Genomic DNA, 25,998 nt, shown 5'->3' on the forward strand with positions numbered 1-25,998 from the left:
ACTGCACTTAATAGTTAGTGGTAGCAATTAAGCATTATGAATGGAAGGAAAACTTTACATAGGTTAGGAAAACGTCAAACAGTGGTGTAGTGGAGTGGGGAATATGGCTATCTAAAGGACCACAGATAACTGGATACTGAAACCAGGTGGGCAAGATTTACTCACTGAGGATCATAGAATCATAGAATCATAGAATAGTAGAGTTGGAAGAGACCTCAAGGGCCATCTAGTCCAACCCCCCGCTAAGAAGCAGGAAATCGCATTCAAAGCACCCCCGACAGATGGCCATCCAGCCTCTGCTTAAAAGCCTCCAAAGAAGGAGCCTCCACCACGGCCCGGGGGAGAGAGTTCCACTGCCGAACAGCCCTCACAGTGAGGAAGTTCTTCCTGATGTTCAGGTGGAATCTCCTTTCCTGTAGTTTGAAGCCATTGTTCCGTGTCCTAGTCTGCAGGGCAGCAGAAAATAAGCTTGCTCCCTCCTCCCTATGACTTCCCCTCACATATTTGTACATGGCTATCATGTCTCCTCTCAGCCTTCTCTTCTGCAGGCTAAACATGCCCAGCTCTTTAAGCCTCTCCTCATAGGGCTTGTTCTCCAGACCCTTAATCATTTTAGTTGCCCTCCTCTGGACGCTTTCCAGCTTGTCAGCATCTCCCTTCATCTGCGGTGCCCAAAACTGGACACAGTATTCCAGGTGTGGTCTGACCAAGGCAGAATAGAGGGGGAGCATGACTTCCCTGGATCTAGACGTTATTCCCCTATTGATGCAGGCCAAAATCCCATTGGCTTTTTTAGCTGCCGCATCACATTGTAGGCTCATGTTTAACTTGTTGTCCACGAGGACTCCAAGATCTTTTTCGCACACACTGCTGTCAAGCCAGGCGTCCCCCATTCTGTATCTTTGATTTCCATTTTTTCTGCCCAAGTGAAGTATCTTGCATTTGTCCCTGTTGAACTTCATTTTGTTAGTTTCGGCCCATCTCTCTAGTCTGTCAAGATCGTTTTGAATTCTGCTCCTGTCTTCTGGAGTGCTAGCTATCCCTCCCAGTTTGGTGTCATCTGCAAACTTGATGATCGTGCCTTCTAACCCTTCGTCTAAGTCGTTAATAAAGATGTTGAACAGAACCGGGCCCAGGACGGAGCCCTGCGGCACTCCACTTGTCACTTCTTTCCATGATGAAGACGACGCATTGGTGAGTACCCTTTGGGTTCGTTCGCTTAGCCAATTACAGATCCACCTAACCGTAGTTTTGTCTAGCCCACATTTTACTAGTTTGTTTGCCAGAAGGTCGTGGGGGACTTTGTCGAAGGCCTTACTGAAATCCAGGTACGCTACATCCACGGCATTCCCTGTATCGACCCAACTCGTAACTCTATCGAAAAAAGAGATCAGATTAGTCTGGCATGACTTGTTTTTGGTAAATCCGTGTTGACTATTAGCAATGACCGCATTTGTTTCTAAGTGTTTGCAGACCACTTCCTTAATGATCTTTTCCAGAATCTTGCCTGGTATTGATGTGAGGCTGACCGGACGGTAATTGTTTGGGTCGTTCTTTTTTCCCTTCTTGAAGATAGGGACCACATTCGCCCTCCTCCAATCTGCTGGGACTTCTCCCGTTCTCCAAGAACTCTCGAAGATGATTGCCAGTGGTTCTGAAATAACTTCCGCTAGTTCCTTCAATACTCTTGGATGTAGCTGATCTGGCCCTGGGGACTTGAATTCGTTTAGAGTGGCCAGGTGTTCCTGGACAACTTGTTTCCCTATTTGGGGTTGGATTTCCCCCAATCCTTCGTCCATTCCATGTTGCTGAGGTTGAAGATGGCTTTCTTTTTGTGAGAAGACCGAGGCAAAGAAGGCATTAAGCAGTTCTGCCTTTTCCCTATCCCCTGTCACCATCACCCCATCTACTCCTTGCAGTGGCCCTATCGCCTCCTTTTTCTTCCTTTTTCTACCAACATAAGCAAAAAAACCTTTTTTGTTTTTTTTTATGTCCCTGGCAAGCCTGAGCTCATTTTGCGCTTTAGCCTTGCGAACCTTTTCCCTACAGGAGTTGGCTATACGTTTGAATTCTTCTTTGGTGATTTCTCCCCTTTTCCACTTCTTGTGCATGTCACTTTTGAGCTTTAGCTCAGTTAGAAGTTCTTTGGACATCCATTCTGGCTTCTTTGCACTTGTCTTATTTTTCTTCTTTGTTGGCACTGTTTGCATTTGCGCCTTGAGTATTTCACTTTTGAAAAACTCCCATCCATCCTTAACTCCCTTGTTTTTTAATATCGGCGTCCATGGAATGCCGCTCAGTAATTCCTTCATTTTTTGGAAGTCAGCTCTCTTAAAGTCCAGAATGCGTGTTTGACTTGTCTTAGTTTCAGCATTCCTTTGTATTGCAAACTGCAGGAGCACATGGTCACTTGCCCCTAAGGATCCAACCACTTCAACTGTATTGATCAGGTCTTCCACATTTGTTAAGATTAGATCAAGAGTTGCTGATCCCCTTGTTGCCTCTTCTACCTTCTGGACCATAAAATTATCTGCAAGGCAAGTGAGGAATTTGTTGGACTTTGTACTCTTGGCTGAGTTTGTTTTCCAGCAGATGTCGGGATAATTGAAATCGCCCATGACTACTATATCTCTTCTTTGTGCCTGTTTGGTCAGCTGTTGACAGAAGGCTTCATCAAGTCCTTCATCCTGACTCGGAGGTCTGTAGTAGACACCCACGACAAGATCTTTTTGAGTCCCGGTTCCCTTGATTCTTATCCAGATGCTTTCAAGCTGGTTTCCCGGATTACAGTCTTGCATTTCTTCTGCAACGTAACTGTTTTTGACATATAAAGCTACTCCCCCTCCTCTCCCCTTTGTTCTATTTCTGTGAAAGAGGTTATAGCCCTCAATGGTTAAATTCCAGTGATGGGAGTCATCCCACCAGGTTTCAGTGATGCCTATGACATCGTATGTGTGGTGCTGTGCTAGGAGTTGGAGTTCGTCTTGCTTATTTCCCATGCTCTGAGCATTAGTGTAAAGACATGTAAGCCCCTGTGACCTCCCCTCGAACTGTTTATTTGGGATTATTGTGCTCTCTGTACTTGGTCCTTGCTGTGTTTGTGCAGCCCTCCGTTTAGCCTTACGGCGGTTCCCTGTGGTCGTGGGTAATATAGTGTTCGCCAGGCTGTTGTTCCCCTCCCCCAGTGGATTTAGTTTAAAGTGCGCCTGATGAGGTTTGTGAGTCTGTGTGCAAAAAGATGTTTTCCTACTTGTGTGAGATGCACCCCATCGCTTGCCAGTAGTCCATCCTCTTGGAAGAGTAGACCATGGTCAAGGAAGCCAAAATGCTCCTCTTGACACCATTTTCTGAGCCAGTTATTGACCTGTACTATTTTTCCGGCCCTTGTAGAGCCATGTCCTACAACGGGGAGGAGGGATGAAAAGATCACATGTACATTATACAGTTTTAGCTTTGTTCCCAGAGCTCGAAAATCATTTGTGATCTTTTGAAAAGTATGCCTAGCGGTGTCATTGGTACCTACATGAATCAACATAAGGTGGGGAGGGTGATGGGGCTTTAGGAGCCTGCTGAGCCTCTGAGTGATATGGTGTATTTTTGCCCCCGGGAGGCAGCATGTTTCTCGAGCCATCCCATCCGGTCTGGAAATGATGGCTTCCGTTCCTCTAAGGAGGGAGTCACCTACTACCAAGACCTGTTTCCTTTGAGGATTGACAGGGTCCCTTTTGTGCAAGACAGTGTGTATGTCCCCTGAAGAGTGTTCCTGTTTAAGTGAATCATGTAGGTGTAAAGTGTTGTCCTCCTCCTCAACATCCCCAGTGCATTCATCAATGACAATCCATTGAGATACATCCGAGAGCCCATTACTCTCCCAAGGATGTTCCTGTTGCTCCTGGTCTATGATTGGGGATGGAGCATTTGCATGATTACATAAGTGTGACTGTGGTGATGCACTGTCCCTGTCAGGGCTATCCCCTGCGCATTGATCCAGGATGGTCCACTGAGTGGTATCTAAGAAACTGTGGTCCTCCACAAGATGTGTTTCCTGATTGTATGTTAATGATGTAAGAATTTCAAATCTGTTGTGTAAATGCAGCTGAGCAGAGGAGTTCTGTGGAGGCTGCCTGGTCCTGCGTCTCCTTCTATGGGTGACCTCCTTCCAAGCCTGAGGGTTGTCTACCTTTGAGTTGATCTCCCCATAAGGTTCCTGATCATGGTCTTGGTGGTGTTGGTGTGATGCAGGCTGCTGATCTACAGCAGCGTGTTGTGCAGTGTCCAAGAAGAGCTCGAGTGCCTGAATGTCCTTAAGGGTCTTAATACGGTGCTCGAGCTGTTGGATCCTCTGCTCCATCAGAGTCATCTGTTTGCATTTGGAGCAGATGTAGTTGTCTAGTTTTTGTGTGAAAAAGCGGAACATGCCACAGCTGGTGCATGTGATGGGAATGTTTTGCTTTTGTTGCATCTCTTGGTGAGCGTGGTGGCCAAGTGGGATCTTTGTACAGTTAAGTAATATGCACGCACTTTATGTGCAGCCTGCAACAAACCACGTCTTTGTGTATTTGTTTATGTTGCTTTGTTTCCTGTATGTACTGCAAAGGATAGTTAGTAAAGGTGCCTTTACTTAGTAAAGGCGACACTGGCAAATAAAGCTTTCCCAGAAACTCAATTAACAGGGGACAATGCCTGCTGTCAATCAACTTAAGTACCTGGCTCTCTTTCAACACAACAGTCACACAACAGTTAGACTTTGACCACAGGAGCCAAGCCCAAACTCAGTTTAAAATCTTAGCCAAATCTTAGCCAAGTCCTACCTGAAGCCAGGGAGCAAAAATGTCCTCCTGCTTCCTCTGCTTCTGCGAGAACCAACTGCCCTTCTGGGATCAGGCTCTGGCAGAAACTCACACTGGCAAATAAAGCTTTCCCAGAAACTCAATTAACAGGGGACAATGCCTGCTGTCAATCAACTTAAGTACCTGGCTCTCTTTCAACACAACAGTCACACAACAGTTAGACTTTGACCACAGGAGCCAAGCCCAAACTCAGTTTAAAATCTTAGCCAAATCTTAGCCAAATCCTACCTGAAGCCAGGGAGCAAAAATGTCCTCCTGCTTCCTCTGCTTCTGCGAGAACCAACTGCCCTTCTGGGATCAGGCTCTGGCAGAAACTCACACTGGCAAATAAAGCTTTCCCAGAAACTCAATTAACAGGGGACAATGCCTGCTGTCAATCAACTTAAGTACCTGGCTCTCTTTCAACACAACAGTCACACAACAGTTAGACTTTGACCACAGGAGCCAAGCCCAAACTCAGTTTAAAATCTTAGCCAAATCTTAGCCAAATCCTACCTGAAGCCAGGGAGCAAAAATGTCCTCCTGCTTCCTCTGCTTCTGCGAGAACCAACTGCCCTTCTGGGATCAGGCTCTGGCAGAAACTCACACTGGCAAATAAAGCTTTCCCAGAAACTCAATTAACAGGGGACAATGCCTGCTGTCAATCAACTTAAGTACCTGGCTCTCTTTCAACACAACAGTCACACAACAGTTAGACTTTGACCACAGGAGCCAAGCCCAAACTCAGTTTAAAATCTTAGCCAAATCTTAGCCAAGTCCTACCTGAAGCCAGGGAGCAAAAATGTCCTCCTGCTTCCTCTGCTTCTGCGAGAACCAACTGCCCTTCTGGGATCAGGCTCTGGCAGAAACTCACACTGGCAAATAAAGCTTTCCCAGAAACTCAATTAACAGGGGACAATGCCTGCTGTCAATCAACTTAAGTACCTGGCTCTCTTTCAACACAACAGTCACACAACAGTTAGACTTTGACCACAGGAGCCAAGCCCAAACTCAGTTTAAAATCTTAGCCAAATCTTAGCCAAATCCTACCTGAAGCCAGGGAGCAAAAATGTCCTCCTGCTTCCTCTGCTTCTGCGAGAACCAACTGCCCTTCTGGGATCAGGCTCTGGCAGAAACTCACACTGGCAAATAAAGCTTTCCCAGAAACTCAATTAACAGGGGACAATGCCTGCTGTCAATCAACTTAAGTACCTGGCTCTCTTTCAACACAACAGTCACACAACAGTTAGACTTTGACCACAGGAGCCAAGCCCAAACTCAGTTTAAAATCTTAGCCAAATCTTAGCCAAATCCTACCTGAAGCCAGGGAGCAAAAATGTCCTCCTGCTTCCTCTGCTTCTGCGAGAACCAACTGCCCTTCTGGGATCAGGCTCTGGCAGAAACTCACACTGGCAAATAAAGCTTTCCCAGAAACTCAATTAACAGGGGACAATGCCTGCTGTCAATCAACTTAAGTACCTGGCTCTCTTTCAACACAACAGTCACACAACAGTTAGACTTTGACCACAGGAGCCAAGCCCAAACTCAGTTTAAAATCTTAGCCAAATCTTAGCCAAATCCTACCTGAAGCCAGGGAGCAAAAATGTCCTCCTGCTTCCTCTGCTTCTGCGAGAACCAACTGCCCTTCTGGGATCAGGCTCTGGCAGAAACTCACACTGGCAAATAAAGCTTTCCCAGAAACTCAATTAACAGGGGACAATGCCTGCTGTCAATCAACTTAAGTACCTGGCTCTCTTTCAACACAACAGTCACACAACAGTTAGACTTTGACCACAGGAGCCAAGCCCAAACTCAGTTTAAAATCTTAGCCAAATCTTAGCCAAGTCCTACCTGAAGCCAGGGAGCAAAAATGTCCTCCTGCTTCCTCTGCTTCTGCGAGAACCAACTGCCCTTCTGGGATCAAAAATAAATAAAGAGTAGTCATATATATGGCTCTGTGTGCTCTCTCTCTGTGTTGTAGCTAACAGTATCATTCCTGTACACATGTATAATCCTAGCTTTTACAATGAGGAAGCATGACTTTAAAATGCAAAATGCATTTATTTGAATGAAATATACTGTATATGCATGCATCAGCTCTGCAGTGTAGAAGGGAAATATGCTCATTCCTTGAAAAGCCTGCCTATTTTATAATCATGACGGTAATAAAGGATATGATGAGAAGGCAGAATGTAATGCGATGCAGTCCCTTTGGGCAAGAGACATAATTTTATGATTCTTGAACCATTGGACCCATGTTATTGCTTTCTTTATTCTCTGCAAATAAAATTATCATTTGCATGGAATAGAGCTTAAATCTGTAGCCCCAACTTCATTTTTTCAGGGGAAAGTAACAGAGTAGGATCCACTGAAGGAAATTTCAAAGAAAGGCTATATTGCTGCACTTTCAGTGGCTAATAAGAATGTGAGGGAAGAACATTATGATTTCAACAAGATTAATATTAATTAGATTGGTGTGATTATTTAGAATTATGCCAATTACTCTGTCATCCCTGAATGTTACCATATACCAGGTTGTTTTGTCATTTAGTTGCAAGGGGAGGCATCTCATCCGATGATAAGGAGACAGAGTTTTGAAGAAGAAGGGTTCACTCTGTTGTCAATCATATACTATAGTGTGTACCTTCAGAATATGTTCTGGACCATACCTCAGGTATGCTCCAAAATCCTAGCATATTGTGGTTCAAAAAGGTAAAGGTTTCCCCTTGACATTACGTCTAGTTGTGACCGATTCTGGGGAGTGGTGCTCATCTCCATTTCCAAACCAAAGAGCAGACATTTTCCGTAGACTCCTCCAAGGTTATATGGCTGGCATGACTGCATGGAGCGCCCTTACCTTCCCGCCGGAGCGGTACCTATTGATCCACTCCCATTTGCAAGTTTTCAAACTGCTAGGTTGGCAGAAGCTGAGGCTGACAGTGGGAGCTTACCCTGCTCCCAGGATTCGAACCATCGACCTTTCAGTCAGCAAGTTCAGCAGCTTAGCGGTTTAACCAGCTGCGCCATCGGGAGCTCCATATTGTAGTATATCTGTCACTTATCAAAGTTTTTCCTGCTTGACGCCAGCTTTTAAAGAAATTGACAGAATGTAGGAAAGCAGTCATAGGGGATTAACAATTGAAGCAGCAATTCTGTACACACATCCTTGGAAAAAGGACCCTTTTTAATTCAGTAAGATTTACTTTTGAGTGGATGTATTGGCAATAACTCTGAAATGAGCCAGACTAGTCCAACACAAACCAGCTGGCAATTTTATAATGAAGCAGCTCATAGTACACTTTGCTTAATAAGCCAGATATCTTTAATTTTTTTTTACCTTTACCTAAAGTTGAAGAGGAGCTACTATTAGAAATCTAGTAAGGTTTGTTGTTTTTGTTGTTTGCAAATTGTTTTGAAGAAATTAGCTTTCAATTTTCGATTTAGCTTCTCTTCTCTTCATAATAATTATCATCATAGTTCTCTGTTGGACTATGCCACTTCAGACTCCTGATGGGAGCCTCATAATGAAATGATTCACTATAGGGCAGGAGGTGAGAAAACATGGGATTGGCATTTCGGAAGTCATGTGGAATCGAGTGAGAGTTTGATATGGGGTCTGACATCATACCATATGCCTTCAATTATAAGGCACCACCAATTGTAAGACACACTTAATTTCAATACCATCACCACTAACAAAAATAAATAAGCTACTCCTGCAATTCTAAGATGCAACCCATTTTTAGAAATGCTTATATAGGAAAGAAAGTATGTCTCAGAATTGAGAAAATTCAGTTGTTGGTTAATAACAGTCCAAAACAGTTGTTCTACCATGTATATTTATTTTTAAAAATTCTTTAGGAGTTGAATATAGAAAAATCCTGTGTAACAGCATTCTTTTAGAATTTGATTTTGCTTTCTGGTAACATCTACATAAAAACCCTCTGATTCATTCAGTGATATCTGCAGGCTGAACTTCTTTATAGTTGATGGGGCATACTAAATTGTTTTTCTTTGACATAGGTTAATATGAAACAACTACTGTGTATAGTCATGCGTAAATCTAGAAACTGTGGTCAAAAAACCCACCCCCAAAATCTGGTTGACTTATCAATGGGTCAGTGTGAGTACTATGCCTTATCAAAAAAGGAACAATTTCTGAGTAAAACGGGGAAAGGCAAGAACTTAGTCCATCCTGGAAGAAACTAAAACAAGCAGTGTCCTCCTATAGAAGTCATTCTCAATCTGTGGGTCCCCAGATGTTTTGGCCTTCAACTCCCGGAAATCCTAACAGCTGGTAAAGTGGCTGGAATTTCTGGGAGTTGTAGGCCAAAACACCTGGGGACCCACAGGTTGAGAAGCACTGTCCTATATTCTCTCCATTGCACCACAACTTTTCAAATGCCTGGTGGGAAAATAGAACTGTAGAACAGTGGTTCTCAATCTGTGGGTCCCCAGGTGTTTTGGCCTACAACTCCTAGGTACTTTACCAGCTGTTAGGATTTATGGGAGTTGAAGGCCAAAACATCTGGGGACCCACAGGTTGAGAACCATTGCTGTAGAATGACCATTGATCACATCAAAATCCATAATATTGGGCCCCAAAGCTGCACTCAACTTATAAATGAGTTCAACTTATACATGAATGTCTTAATATGGCTCTTACATTAGCTAGGACAATAATTCCTAAATGTTATTCCATGGGAGAACCATTAATATGCCAAGAAAAATACATTGTGTTTTTCCCCCAAAGGATAGAAGGTTTCTATGATTTCCAACCAGCAACTTTATCTCTGAAAGATTCACTGCTTTGCCCTTCCTTCCAGTCAGTGATCTCAAGTCGTGTCTCTGCAGAGAAGCATAGATAATTCAATGCTTCCACTGCAGAATTACCTGCATCCAGGGAAGGGCTGCTCAGAACAGTGACTCATATAGAAATACGTAGATTCTTTTACAACAAAGAGCTTTTAGACACAGAGGGAAGGAGAAAGGTTGGTTGATTTCTTGTGCATACAAGGAAAGTCCACCTTTTACATTTTAACACACGAACTCCACCTAAAAGTGCATTTTTCGGTGTCTCAGAAGTTTGGAAAATGTTGAGAGAGGCTTTAGTATTGTCTTTTATGTTTCACTTGAAAGATGGAGTGAGTTCTTTGGGTCACACTGTCCACTAACAATATTGTCTATACTGTCTCTTCAATTGCTTAACTCTGTTTGTCAAAGGTTAGTGAGTCTATTACTGTCTCTTCTGTTTGCTCTGCTAAAATGTTGACACCTCATAATTTTTTTTATCATTTAAAAACCTTTAAGCGGTATAATGGCTTAATTTGTAAGTTTTCTGTATTTGACATGGTTTTTCCTTTTATTTTACCCCCTGCTTTTTGCATTATCCTCTTTTTATTTTCCTCCCAACTTCCATTCTGCCTTCACCCCTTTTTATTATTTTCCATGTGTTGGTGTCTTTCCTTCTCCCCATATCCCTCCTATTCCTGCTGCTGTAGCCACACAGGCTGGGAAAACTGGCCGAGCAGGTAGGGGATTTTCGTGTTCCCTAAAAATATCCACGTTTCCGCTCTTAACAGTGGGACAGACTAGATGGGAGCCTGGAGATCTGGGAGAGGGGTTGGTCGGGGTTGCTGTGTATCAAATTGCCCCAATCTTCTGGTCCTTTGGCACCATGCAGTTCCTTTATTGGTCTGGGGATAGGAAATAAATCTCTGGTTTCGATCTGTATACATTCTTCATTAAAAAGTAGCCATCATCGCTAATGCCTTAGATTTTGAAACAAACAAAAACAAATTTAACAATTAATGTTCAGACTGCTATAATTGATTTTTATAAACTGGTTCTAGTCAGCTATGAAAGCATTTCCTAAGGTAATATTTATAGATCGACCTTCCCCACCCCGCCATTAATGATGCTTGAAATGAGGTTCTCCACTCAGCGCTAGTCTGTTACACTGCTGAGTCTATTTGCACATTGAAAAACTCTTTCCTCTGCGCCAGCCAGATAGGAATTTGTGTCCTTGTTGTTGGCTTTTATAACAAGCTGAAACGGCGAATGCGCATGTTGCCCCTCTCGTAACTCTCTCTTGCTGTCTTGGTGGTGGGTTGCTGATCCGTGTTTAATCCATGTTACTTGTCTAGATATCTCTTGCCTTCTTCGGTATAGAAGCTCTGCTGAAGGGCAGAGCGCCAGAACATAAACTCCCAGAAACCACTAGGGAAACCTAAAAGGGAAATAGGGCTCTTTCTTGTTAATATTTGCTTTGTAAAGGTTAGTTGGCCTCTTCCTCCTTCTTCTGTTTATGCCCCAGCATCTGTATATCATCCTGGTTCATAATGAGATGCTGGCAAGGCAATTTCCCACTTTTCCAAGGTCTGGAAGTATAGCTTTCTTTCTAGTGTGCTTGTAGAATATCCCCCTGCTTTCTTTTGCAAACATATATTTTATTTTTATTTTATTTTTTAAAAATCTGCTTAGGTACATTCTTTACATATCAGATACCCACAGACATGTGAAATGTCTCATACATGTTAGTGTAGAAACATCTAAAGTCAAAGTTGGATTCCAATCTTGGTTAGAAATTTTCTAATCCAAATTATTTGTTCTGCAATTTATGGTAAATAGACTGATTCTGTGAGTAGCATCCTTTTCTGTTGGATGGCAGTCATGTCTTTAGCAGATTCTTAAGGGGAAAAACTCCAATTAAGCTCCTCCATAGGAGTTGAAATTCTTGGGGGATTGAAAGAGTATTGCGGAGCTGGCATGAGGGCGTACTGCAAATTTCTATTAGCAGCAGCAACATTTCAAATCACTCCATTTTTGAAGAGCTCACCTGTAGGATGATGAAAAAAGGATCAGAATAACTGCTTATATTTTTTCATATCTGTTGATGTCACACATTGTGCTTTTTAATACCATTGACTTCCAATAAACTTTCTGCATGTGTATTTCAACAAATCCATGCTTCTCACTTGACCGCTTGCTTCTGCCATTACAAACTGTCTGTCCTCTTCTGGTTCTTCATATTTTGCCAAATGTGTGTATCTTTCACTACTTTTACATTGACACAAGTTTTTAACAACACAGGAAATTGCGTAACGGTATAGTTGCAACCAAACAGGTAAATGAGTATGCCGAGGAAGGTATTAGATCCCCCCTTCCCTGCTACTAATGTAATCTATCTTTTTACCATTATAATATGGTAAAAAATACTTTCGTTTTGTCTTATTTTCCTTCTGTGGTAAGTAATATCCAAAATGTCTATTCTGTGCAGAGTGCTAACTGAAATGTTTTCTTTTCCAGGGGACATCTGGGCCCGATCCAACCACAGTGTATGTTGACATGAGGGCCCTCAGACACGACAGGTAGGGTGTTTGTTTTTTACTTTCATTTTGGCAGAATACAAATCTAGTACATGCATGTACGATTTGGCAACATTAATTAAATTATGGAATTCATTATTAAAATAATTGAATTATGTCCTGTTTGAGGATGCAGAAGAGGTAAAGGTTTCCCCTTGACATTATATCTTGTTGTGTCTGACTCTGGGGTTGGTGCTCATCTCCATTTCTAAGCTGAAGAGCCGGCATTGTCCATAAACGCCTCCTAGGTCATGTGGCCAGCATGACTGCATGGAGCATCGTTACTTTCCCATTGGAGCGGTTCCTATTGATCTACTCACGTTTGCATGTTTTCAAACTGCTAGGTTGACAGAAGCTGGGGCTAACAACGGGAGCTCACTCCATCCCGTAAATTCGAACCGCCGACTTTCCGGTCAGCAAGTTCTGCAGCTTAGTGGTTTAACTCACTGCACCACCGCAGCCCCATTTCAGGATATACTTTTGTATTTGTCTTTACTTTTCCAATAGTCAGTGTTCCAAAATATCAATCAGAATTTAAGTATTTAAAGGGAGGGAAGCAAATCATATTTCAATATACTTCCTTCACACCATGCTTCCTTATACACATCTCTCTCAGAGCATGGGTAAGTTACTTTGTGGAGGTTACCACCCCAAAATCCCTAAACCTGCATGGCCACACCTAAAGATGGTTGATGGATTATGGAAACTACCTTTTTAAAAAGCCTCTGAATGTTTCTAAACTTTTGCTTGTTTTTTTTGTAAACTTAAGAACCCCAAATATTGTTATCTTTCTTTATAGCAGAAGCGTTCCAGGCCCTTGGTAATTCTTGTACTCCTTTCCCGTTCTTTTTTTTATCAATACAGTATTTTTTCATCAGTACAATCTTTATCAGACTTGAACTTCACATAGGTATTCCAAGTGTGGTCATACCATAGATATAGTTGAAGGTATTATGAGACTGATTGTCACCAAAGTAGTCATAGAAAGCCTGTATCGTGAATTAAACATTAAGATTTGCAACATACCTTTCTTCTCCAATGTAAGCTCAGAATGGTGTTTCATAAGAGATGAAATACTAATGTTATCAGCCTTGGAACTTGTAGGAGCATTTTGCTAGTGTATTTTATTTACTTATTATGCAACTATGTATATTTTATTTACTTACTGTGCTTACTTATTTGTTTACTATGCTACAGTATTTGATTTATCTATTTTAATTTGATATTTTGTATATTTTAAATTCCATTTTTAATGCCATGAGCCTCTTTGGGTCACAGTCAAGACAGGAAAACAGAGTATACTTACCGTATGTACTCGAGTATAAGCCAACCCGAATATAAGCTGAGACACCTAATTTTACCACAAAAAAACTGGGAAAACATTGACTCCAGTATAAGCCGAGAGTGGTAAATTTCAGAAATAAAAACAGATGGCAATAAAATTACATTAATTGAAGCATCAGTAGGTTAAATGTTTTTGAATATTTACATAAAGCTCTAATTTAAGATAAGATTGTCCAACTCTAATTAAATCATTATTCTCATCTTCTTCAATGTAAATGTGCTTATGTATCCTTTTAATAATAATAGAGTAAAATAATACAAGTAATAATAAATAGAGTAAAATAATAAATATAATAATACAGTAGAGTCTCACTTATCCAAGCCTCGCTTATCCAAGCCTCTGGATAATCCAAGCCATTTTTGTAGTCAATGTTTTCAATATATTCTGATATTTTGGTGCTAAATTTGTAAATACAGTCATTATTACATAGCATTACTGCATATTAAACTACTTTTTCTGTCAAATTTGTTGTATAACATGATGTTTTGGTACTTAATTTGTAAAATCATAACCTATTTTGATGTTTAATAGGCTTTTCCTTAATCCCTCCTTACTATCCAAGATATTCGCTTATCCAAGCTTCTGCCGGCCTGTTTAGCTTGGATAAGTGAGACTCTACTGTAATAAGATCAGAGTGAAATAATAAATGTAATAATAATAATAATAATAATAATAATAATAATAATAATAGAGTAAAATAAATGTAATAGTAGCAACAATAATAGAGAAAAATAATAAATGTAATAATAGCAATAATAATAGAGAAAAATAATAAATGTACCATATATTCTCGAGTATAAGCTGACCCAAATATAAGCCAACCAGGACCCTCACCCGAGTATAAGCTGAGGGGAGCTTTTTTAGTCTTAAAAAAAGGGCTGAAAAACTAGGCTTGTACTCGAGTATATACAGTAAATATTATTTTTATGTATTTCTTTATTTACCTTAGTTTTATCTCTCCTAGAGATTCAAGGTGACTAACCATCAATATAAAACAATGCTCATAAAACAATCGAAATACATATACATATAAAAATTAAAAACTAACAGTTTATTATATTAAAACACTAGTATGATATTAACATTAAAAATGTTGAAATGTATTATAACTTTACCCCCACTCTAAAATCCCACTAGTGTAACAGTAGTGGCTGCGCTTTCTACATGTCTATGTAGGAACCCCATATGCACACAGTTTCCCTCCATCCCATATTGCAATAAGCCACTTTATTCCGGCTTGTTTATTGCTAGTGGATTTTGCCCTCAGTGTGTTACACTGCTTTTTTTTACTGCCTATGCTCTTCCAGTGAGAAATCTGCTGCACCCCCTCCTCAAGTACATTAATCTCTTTTGCTTCCATAGCAATATATAATTCAAAGGAAATAAGTTAGCCTTTGAAATTTGAAAGCAGGGAAGAGAGAAACTATGTAGGGCTTAAACTTTGATACAGGAAACAGGTCTGATTGGACAGATTGCCCCTGTAATTCATCTACTAGAAGTAAGTATCCGCTTGTGAAGCTAAATGATGAATCTTTATTGTGATACCTTAGGATAATTATGTGTGATCACCCAAATTAGTATTTCAGTAAGTCTGCTAATTATTATTTCAGTTTCTGGTGGCACGAAAATGAAAGGAGCAGCTCAGTATTAATTTGTTTCAGAAGACTTTCAAAGGGTCCCTCCCCAATGCTCCTGGGAGAATTTAGCAGCTAGCTGTGACAAGTAACAGGAAGGAAGGGACAAAGTCTTAACATCCAGAAAAATTTCTTCCTTTTTCCAGGGTGATGGAATGTTGCATCATCTTCAATTTTAAAAGCAATCTTTTGACATATTGGGACACGCCACTGAGAAAAGTTTCTACTTCCCAGTTTCTGCACCAACCATCTGATGGTTTGACTAGAAGTTTGACTGTATATAGTAGGCATGGGCAAACTTTGGCCCTCCAGGTGTTTTGGACTTCAACTCCCACAATTCCTAACAGCCGGTAGGCTGTTAGGAATTGTGAGAGTTGAAGTCCAAAACACCTGGAGGGCTAAAGTTTGCCCAGGCCTACTGTATAGGATCATAGTCTCATCCTAAGTATGGGATTCATACTTCAGAGGAGCAGTTCTGCTATTAGCTATTTAATCTTGAAATAATTCATTCTTGCATATGAGACTGGAAGAAGAAAATGCATTCTAATTTTAAGAACAGAACAGGAATAGAAACTTGTTTATCTGTCTATTTGTAGGTCTGTAGATAAGCTTCCATGTTTCCTGTTGACTTATGGCAAACTCAGGATTTTTATACGGCAAGTGATAGTCAAAGATGATTTTATTATTCGTTCCTCTGAAACATTGCCCACAGAACCTGATATCCAAGTACTAACACTTCTTAGCTTCCAAGATCAGATGGGATCTAGGGTATTTAGACACTTTAAAACCCAATTTCTAGTCCTTTAATATGAAATGATAAACAAATTCAGTTCTTTGACCAAAACTGGAAGATAATATTACCTGCCCTGACCTCTTGAATTAGAAAAGGTCATTCCAGTTCCTAACCATATGCCAAAAAATGCTCCTATGTCTTTTGATTGTCATTACCACTGCTTTCTGTTTGGGGCAGGAGGCAGAGGGGGTGTCCAGTGCAGATTTCTTATGCCATTCCAGATGCAAATAAAGTTTAAAAGTTACTGAACCACTTTTAGGTGATATTCCACCAGGTGTAACAAAAATCCAACCTGAACTAAGTAATCCTTTAAGTAATTATTTTAATTATGTTGATCGGGTTCGTCCTCATGTAAGCTGCCCCAAGTCCCTTCAGTTATTAAAGTTATTATTTTCAGTAATAAAAGTTATTATTTTATTGTATGACATAGCAAACAAGATAGATATGCTGGATTTCGTATCACAAAATCACAAGTCGAACATTCCCAAGTATTTGGATGATGCGCGCAGATCCCAGTAGGGTGGCCTTTTGCAGTTGGCAGATCATAATTTTGTCAATGTCTATTGTTTCCAAATGCCGGCTGAGATCTTTTGCCATGGCACCCAGTGTGCCCATCACCACCAGGACCACTTGTACTGGTTTCTGCCAGAGTCTTTGAAGTTCAATCTTGAGGTCCTGATAGCAGCTGAGTTTTTCCTGTTGTTTTTCGTCAATGCGACTGTCACCTGAGAAGGCAACATCAATAATCCAAACCCTTTTCTTTTCCACAACTGTGATGTCTGGAGTGTTGTGTTCCAGAACTTTGTCAGTCTGGATTCAGAAGTCCCACAGTATCTTTGTGTGTTCATTTTCCAATATTTTTGCAGGTTTGTGATCCCACCAGTTCTTTACTGCTGGGAGGTGGTACTCTGTTTGTAGTCCGTCTATGCGATCTTCTTACAGCAGCTGAGGATATGATCAATGGTTTCGTCAGCTTCCTAGTGATGCCATTTCACATACTATCCCCTGAAAAAATCAACAAACACTTACTGCCATCCTTCCTTACCAGTTCCATGTGTTGTATCCACTGTGACACTGTCCTTTTAATACAAGACTTCTAGCCATTTCTAAATTTATCTAACTCCAACAGAGCTGCGCTAGCAAAGGACTCCCTTCCCTCCTTCCCTTTATTTTATGGGAAGTTGTTCCTTAACTGGTTAAATTATTTCTTTACTAGCATAGCTCTGAATCAGCAATATGACTTGGTGACATGCTCATGTTACAAGGTTATTGTACAGGATAATGGGAGGGTAATCTAACCTGCAGCTGGATATTACACAAGGAGTGACAAGGGGAATAATCTCCTTGTCTTTCTCCCTGGGCAGCAAAATGTCTCTGTGATCGTCACAGTTGATTGAGCCTATACCATATATACACTGCCACATAGAGAAAGAAAAGGGGGCGCTTGTTGGCATGGACAGAAAAATCAAGAAAATCTGCTGGTAACTTTAAACAGGTTTTTGCCACAATGATACAAAAAGGACCCTTCTGATCTCTTTCCTCAACTCGCTCCTAAGCAGAAGGCGCTTTTTTTCCAAACTGCTGTGTGGTATATTCCGCCTAATACAGCACTGCTTCACTCTCCTCCAGAACGTCCATCCCGTTAAGACTTTTATTGGATTTTAAATTATGTGTCTGCATGTGCTGAATTCAGCAAAATGCATTAGGCAATGCTGGAGAGTATTAAATATTCAACACGCTACTCAGTGCTGTGGCCTGGAATGCAATGAACTGCTCAGTAGGTTAGTCGGCCAGGAGTGCCGTGTTGATTTTCTCACCCACCATTCCCTGCAAATGAAGGCACATGGAGACGTAGGAGTGGAAGGGAGAGGAAGCCAGAACCATCTAAGTCTGAGTCCCAGGGAAAGACACCCAGGGGTGTTGGGGCTCATTCATTGGCTGCGGTATAATTAGGCCTCCTTGTTTTACCAAAGGCAAAGAGAAAGGGCGTACAAATTAGACCATTTCCTCTGCTTAGTAATTTAATTAAAGTCATCAGCCAGATAGAAAACCTTTCTCCATTCTGTCTTTGACGAGAAGGAAGTTCTTGTCTTTTTATAGAAACAATTATATTTTAGTGCATATTGTAATTAGCAGTGGGAGAACTTTCTCCCAGTTCCTTGTGGAGTTGGGTTTGGCAAACAAATCCATTTCCTGACAATTTGAAAGACAACTTTTTATTTCTCCCTAGATTTAGTTTTAAAATCTGAAACCTTCTGGACTTCTGCTGATGGTACAGAAAGCAGAAGCAAATAACCCTTGTCTTCCTTCAGTTGCCCCAATCCATCTGTCTTGCTTGGCAATGGTAGCCATAGTTTAACCAGTGAAGTTTGCTGAATACAAGGGACCTAACGGCGCTCCATCCAGTCATGCCGGCCACATGACCTTGGAGGTGTCTACGGGCAACGCCGGCTCTTCGGCTTAGAAATGGAGATGAGCACCAACCCCCAGAGTCAAACATGACTGGACTTAATGTCAGGGGAAAACCTTTTTACCTGGAAGATGTAGTTTCGTGGAAAACTGACACCAGATGCTTAGTACACAGTATCTTATGCTTTGAATAAGGTACTGTGAATTTATGATGTTGTGTTGACTGTTTATTGCCTATGTTTTGTTTTGCACTTGTTGTATTTTGTATTTTGTGTCACACCTTGAGTGTTTTGTGAACCGCCCCGAGTCCCTCTGGGAGATGATGGTGGGATATAAATAAAGTTGTTTATTATTATTATTATTATTATTATTATTATTATTATTATTATTATTATATCCTAAGGCCCTTAGTCCCTGCTGTTATTTTTCTGTAGTGCCATGCTGAGTTCATATTATAAGCTTGGTAATATAGTCCCTGCATGGATGTTCACCTTGCAACAGCAATTTTAAAATACAAGGTATTCATCCAACCAACAGTTGGCAGCTGTTCCTTAGGCAGGACACATAGTCCAAAGCATCCCTTTCCAATCATCTCCCCCATCAACTCTATATTACCATGAGCAAATGGTAAGCAAACAGCTCCCAGCCATGAAGTCTGGGAATTGTACTTGAAAAAAGGAGCTTTTACAACCTGAACCATTTTCTGTATACTTCGGGATAACCCTGCATTTAATACCATGAGATACTTGTTTCCTTTCCACATGTGGAGCAAAGGCTGATGGGCAAGATGGAGAAAGTGCTGAAGAGGAAATCAGAAATGGGATGGATTTGTTTATTTATTGGCAGTAGTTCTGGACTGAAGCTTTTCTAGGGTCTCCCATATAATAATACCGTGTTTCCCCGAAAATAAGACCTCCCCAAAGAATAAGACCTAGCAGGGGTTTGGGGGGATTGCCAAATATAAGGCCTCCCCTGAAAGTAAGACCTAGCAACTAAGGTTGCAGCAGAGTTCCATTGGGAAGCATGGCTGCGGGGCAGAAGCAGCACTCATTCATACACCGGAGGGAGGGAGGGAGGGAAAGTGCTTGTTTTCTGTGCCTCCCTCTCACCCTGGCTGGCCTTGCCTTGCCTGTCCCCTAGCTTGAAAAACCTTCCGTGGCTGCTGCTTCTTCCTTCCTTCCGTCTCCCTCCTGGCCATGCTGCCTTGCTTCCCAGAGGCTTCTGATTGGCTCCTGGAGCCCGGGCAAGGGAGGGTGGGAGGGAGGGAAGGAAGAGGGCTTTCCACTCCTCCCCAAGGCTTCGCTCCTTAAAGGTACAGGACGCATTGGGATTCTCTTCTCATCTTCCTATCCTATGCCATGAAACTGATTATTTTATACTATTATTCTATTGCCATATTATTATCATCATATTCTGTTACTATTATTATATCCCATTATTATATTATCCTATTAATATATTTTAAATCATTATATTATATTTTTCCATTATTATTATTATATCATTATATTATTATTCTATTATATTTTCAGATTATTATATTATTATTCTGTTATTATTAAATTCCATTTTATATTACCCTATTAATATATTTTATATCATTATATTCTATACTATTATTCTATTATATTATCATATTATTATTTTATTATTATTAGCATATTCTGTTATTATTATATTCCGTTTTATATTATCCTATTAATATATTTTATATCATTCTATTCCATTCTATTATTCTATTATATTATCCTATTATTATTATATTATTATGCTATTCTGTTATTATATCCTATTATTATATTATCCTATTAATACCATATTATTATCATTTTCTGTTATTATTATATCCTATATTATATTATCTCATTAATATATTGTATATCATTATATTATTATATTATCATATTATTATTATAGTATATTATATTATTCATCATTCATGACTACATTGAAACTAGAATAGAGAGAAATCAGCGTGGAAACCTTGTGAAACCTAAATTGCAAGAGGTACCATAGATTGTTGTACATGTAAATAATGGTAGTAACAAGAAATTCTTGATAGGATTCATAGTTTGTCTGTTATGCTGGTTTGTGATGACAACTACTTTACAGTATATAATAAATGTTCATTTTGTTGTTCTTCATGGAAAAATAAGACATCCCCTGAAAATAAGACCTAGTGCATCTTTGGGAGCAAAAATTAATATAAGACCCTGTCTTATTTTCGGGGAAACAGGGTAGTAGTCTATTAATGCTTAGACCATAGGCAGTTGTCAAACAAAACAAATAAATATGATATAAAAGTATCAGATGAATAATTATTATATAGATCTTGCATATTAAAAAATCAATACATTACATTTAAAAGACATTCAATAAGCAACAATGCTGAAATTTAGATAAAGAGTATCTCCCAGAGCAATCAATTGCCATTTCAATTATAATTTTTGCCTGAATTTTCATTGCTGCCAGAATAAGAAGAGAAACCTTGTGAATTATCATAGAATCGGTATCACAGAGAAGATAGAAATTATTAGAATGTAGTTAAAACAGAATTTGGTTCTTGGTTTTCAGGATATAATGAGCAGGAAAACAAATAGTGTGGCAAATCCACAATAGAATTACACTGTCAGCGTAATGCTTAATTTCTCATAGATATTGATTCTCCATGTGTTTGTGCATGTGTATGTGTGTGCATGCCATGTGTGTGAAAAAGTTACTTTTTCAAGTACAATTTTCAGACTGACGGCTGTAGTCCAAACATATATATTCCTATGCTTGTAAGGAGATGATGAGAGAAATTGTTTGCCAGCCCTCCCTCCCAGTTATCAAATATAGATTCTTTTCACATCTGTACCTGACTGAGAGAAAACCCAATAAATTAAAAATGTGTGGATGTGCAGGTTATTGGCACAAGAGAATATACATAGGAAGGATTAATCCTTACCCTCTTTCCTAACACGAGTGTTAAAAGAGAGAGGAGTGCATAATCTCTTGTTCAAAGAAGTTGAGCCCACATGAATACAAATGGGGGATTTGTTGGAGCAATAGGGAAAGCCCATAAGTATTCCCTCCAGGCCAAAACTGCCCTGGTCCTTATTTTAATATAAAAACAGGGGAGTGCTTAAGACTCCTTTGTTGATGGCTCACCGGAAGCAGGAGTAAATCAGTATTCCTTGTGGTTTTTGATCAGTTCCAAATTTGTTCCCTGTACATAATTAGTTTTTATTCAAGGTCTCAGAAAAAAGATCTTCCGAATGCTTCTAGTGACAAAGTGATTTTGGTAGAGAGAGGCATTGTCCTGGGAGCGGGAAAGAGCTCTTTTTTGGGTCTGTTCCCCTTTGTAATTACCGGATCTGATCCGTGCGACCTTTACATCAGGGGCTGCATGAATCACATTTCAGACCTGCCTGCTTTTTTTTCCTAATCTGCATTATTTGGCATGCCCATGGCATTATAAAAAGTGTGTGGGTGTAGACTCGAACAGCCTCAAAAAGCACTCGGGAACATGTCATATCTAACAGGGAAATGTATGTGTAAAAATAGCCTGGTATGAAAATAGGACACCCAACATTTGAGAGCTGGAAAAATAGGAAATGAATGAATTGAGTGGCAAGGGGTATAGAACATACAAGTAGTGACAAGCTTTCATTATGTAATCCTGAGTAACGTGGACCCAGATAGTTTAGAAATTGCCTATGCCAAATGCCAATCTCAAATTCTTTGGCTTAAAGCAAGGGTAGTTATCTATAAAATGCAAACAGCAAGGGCATATACAGAGTTTCTCCTGAGCTCAGGAATTTTTTTCCTCCCTGGATTCATCCAAGCCTGGATCTAAATATCTTAATTGTTGTAAGACCTTTCTAGTTGCCAAAAATATAAATAGCCAGATTTAGAATAGCATGAGGTATTTTTTTTACAAATGTGTGTACAAGTTAGCAGCCTACATAATACTATCTAGGATATTTTGGAGTTCTATGTTTCTCATAGTGCTATTTGTCCTTTTTCAGTGTATTTAGGGCAGAAAATAGGCCAGAAAATAAGAATGGCTAGTAGTTTATTATGTTTATACTCTTGCTGCAGTGGGGGGTACCAAATTCTTACTACTCGAAGTTGTGAACTGATCAGTCAATCCTTCATTTCATATTGGGGAACATTGACAGTTTTTTCAGCACTACAGATGCTCCAGCATGTTTACTAAGATTCTGACAACTTCCCAAATCCCGTAATTGTTATTATCCCATCTGATATTGAGCTGTCATTCCTTATTTTAAACCAGACAGCCATCTTATAGTTTCATTACCAGCTGAAACTTAACAACTACAATAGAGTCTCACTTATCCAACGTTCTGGATTATCCAATACATTTTTGTAGTCAATGTTTTCAATATATCGTGATATTTTGGTGCTAAATTTGTAAATACAGTAATTGCTACATAGCATTAATGTGTAATGAACTACTTTTTCTGTCAAATTTGTTGTATAACATGATGTTTTGGTGCTTAATTTGTAAAATCATAACCTATTTTGATGTTTAATAGGCTTTTTCTTAATCTCTCCTTATTATCTAACATATTCGCTTATCCAACGTTCTGCCGGCCCGTTTATGTTGAATAAGTGAGACTCAAACTTTCTGACCTGAAGCACAGTTTGTAACTCAACTTGAATTTGCCTGTTCTTGAGAACGGGTTTAGAGAGAGAAAGGAGAACTAGTACACTGCATAAGTTCTGTTGTGGTTGTTGTTGTTTTTGACAGCCTTTAAATCATTTCTGGCTTTGGGCAATCCTGTCAAAGGGTTTTCTTGGCAAGTTTTGTCTTTGTCTTCCTCAGATGTTGAGAGAATGTGATTTTCCAAAGTCATCCAGTGGTTTTTCACAGGGATTTGAACCCTGGTGTCCAAAATCCTACTCCCAGCACTCAAACCAGTGGACCATGCTGACTTTTACTAAGACCTTCTAAGTTCTGTAGAAGTGAAAAATTGGGTAGTTTTTTTTCTCAATGGCCTTGGATTTGTACATTCCCTCTGTTCTCCCAGTAGCTGATATGTGGAGCACTACACAATTCCCAGGTCTGGTGTGGTATCATGTGCAAATTGAGTCAGAAGGTATCAATGGAAATGCCGTGAAACATAGTTATGCAATCAAAAAGGGATTTTTTCAAGGCTGTTTTTTAAAGTTTCAGATGGGCTTTCTAGATTACAATTTCCGTGTTTTTTATTATTTTTATTTTTATTTAATTTTTTATTTATAGTTTTAAATGTGTCCAAAAAAAGAAAAAAAAACCCAAAAACGAAAACAGTACAGTATTCAAGTGGAATATAAAAACAGAGGGAGAAGAAAGAAAAAAGAAGGAAAAAGAAAAAAAAAAAGAAGTGGGGGGGGGGAGGTTATTTCACTTCCAAGATCATCTGCGTCGCATCATCTTTACATCTTCTCTTCTCCCCTTTCTCACCAGCACCACATCCATATATCACATTTGGTCTGCGGTTACAATAAACATAGTTACAAAAGTTCAATTTTGTCTTTTTTCAAGTATTGTCTCAGTTTGTCCCAGTCTGTCCATTGTCTTGATGACATGCTTTGTGACACTTTTTGCATTAGTAAGTCCATATTTTTGATGTCAATTAATCTTAACGTCCATTTCTCCACTGAGGGAGTTTCTTTCATTTTCCATAATTTTGCTAAACATATCCTAGCCGCTGTTACCATATATGTAAAGAGCTTTTCAGTGTTGAGGTCCATATGGAAATTTGTAATACCTAAAAGAAAATACTCTGGTTTTAAATCAAACTTATTTTGGAGTATTTTTTTCCATTTCTTTATGGATTTCTTGCCAAAACTTGTTTATTCTCTTACATCCCCACCACATATGCATAAAATCTCAGTTGTGTTTCCCGCATTTCCAACATTTCCCATCTCCCTTTCCCTTACTGAATTTCGCAAGTCTTTCCGGTGTGATATACCATCTATAAAAGATCTTGTACCAATTTTCCTTCAGTTCTATTGAATACGTAAATTTTAAGTTCCTCTTCCATATCTTCTCCCATTCTGCTAGATTGATTGAATGGCCTACCTCTTTAGCCCATTTAACCATAACCTCTTTCACCTGTACTTCTTCCGTATCCCACATCAGTAGCTGCTGGTATAATAATTTTATTATTTTCGTTTCTGATTTTAGTACTCTATCCCAGCATGTGTCTTTGGTTTCAAACCCTTCCTTTTTATCCTCTTTATAGCTCTCCTTAATTTGCCAACAGTTTAGCCATGTCACAATTTCCGTGTTTTTAACTCAATGCTACCTCCACATAGCTTGTTTTGTATCATTCATTTCTCAACTGCTTTTGCTGTCCTCCATTCTCCCAACATCTTCTAGTCCCCCCACAGCATGCACCAAATTTATCAGCAACACCTCTGCTGTTTCCTAACTGCTCTGTTCCTTCCTGCAAAGCATGTTTTCCTAACTGGAAAAAGTTTCTTCTTCCAGTACTTCCTTTCATCTGCCATTGGAATGACATTTCGAGCAGTGTTTGCAATGGAAGCTGGTGTGATAAATCTCATGAAATCACAGCATGGATTCTCAGTTGTTCACCAGCATTTAAATATATTGTAAGAAAAGGGATTTGTGGCTTGGCTTTTGTCAGGTTTTCTTAAAGCAGAAATGCTTTGAATGATTAATTTCCATTGTAAAACCCGAGTAGGAGTTGCTTAAAAGGCTCAGTTAAAAAAGAAAACACCTTCTGGTGAATTTAGCACGGGTTTTAGCCTTTTGTTCTGCACTCTGGTTGAGTGTTTTGGAAAGATCGGCACTAGTTTAAATTCCCTTGGCCCTTTAAAAAAACCATAAGTGTGTGTAACATGTTCCTAATCACTCACAGAGAGAGGTAGGGGAGATCCATTATACCCTTCCTCTCTGAGTCATCTGTCATGCAGATTTTTGGGACCATCTTTGCATTTAACCAGTGTGGTACGTTGAAAAAAACTGTTAAAAATCACCACCCAACCACTGAGTTCACTGGTTTTGATCTCAGTTGTCATTGACAGTCAGTGTTTTACATCACAATGTTGTTATGATGGCAGCCCCATATGTGCCGTCCTCGCATCTTCAACAAAGGCCAGGAAATAAATCATAAAGAGATACCTATAAATAGATATATCCATGGCCAACATTTTCACTTTTTTGCACATCCAGTGAATTGACATTAAACTCCACCTCTACTAATTAGATGGGGCAGAGTGGCTCCTAATAAAGTGCATGGAAACAATTAAAGCAATTCATGAAAAGCCTTGAAAACCCACTCATAATTTCTTTGTGAAAGGACTATTCAGAACAACAGTGGGCTTTTGATGCATTCACGCTAATGTAGGCTTGCCACGTATTTTAGTTTATCTGGGAAAGCGATGGCATGGAAGACATCATAATTCTGAATTGTTCATCCCCACTATAAAAAAGCATTGCATTTCAACCAATAAACAATCAATTCCATGGAACACTATAATCTTATTTTGGCAAATGGATTAACTATTTCCAGATCTCGTCAGTGTTGCAGAGGTTGAATGGAACATGGCAGGGCTACTCAATATGTCATGTCTGCTGTAATTTAATAACTTTTTAATTGATTCA

The 25,998-nt window shown here is 39.7% G+C and overlaps 1 protein-coding gene across 6 annotated transcripts in view; it reads left to right on the forward strand.

Annotated features, from left to right (window-relative positions):
• Positions 1 to 25,998, forward strand: part of dip2c (disco interacting protein 2 homolog C) — a 332,595-nt gene that overhangs the window by 296,570 nt on the left and 10,027 nt on the right. For 3 of the 6 annotated variants that reach the window (XM_016994243.2, XM_016994247.2, XM_016994245.2), the window contains 2 exons: positions 10,331 to 10,360; positions 12,138 to 12,199. In XM_016994243.2, the coding sequence (XP_016849732.1) occupies positions 10,331 to 10,360; positions 12,138 to 12,199 (92 nt within the window). The remainder of the gene's footprint in view (positions 1 to 10,330; positions 10,361 to 12,137; positions 12,200 to 25,998) is intronic. The other 3 variants (XM_016994244.2, XM_016994246.2, XM_003221935.4) reach the window with 1 other exon arrangement.

The sequence above is a fragment of the Anolis carolinensis genome, chromosome 6 (genome assembly GCF_035594765.1).
Source record: "Anolis carolinensis isolate JA03-04 chromosome 6, rAnoCar3.1.pri, whole genome shotgun sequence".
In the NCBI taxonomy this organism is placed as follows: Eukaryota; Metazoa; Chordata; class Lepidosauria; order Squamata; family Dactyloidae; genus Anolis; species Anolis carolinensis.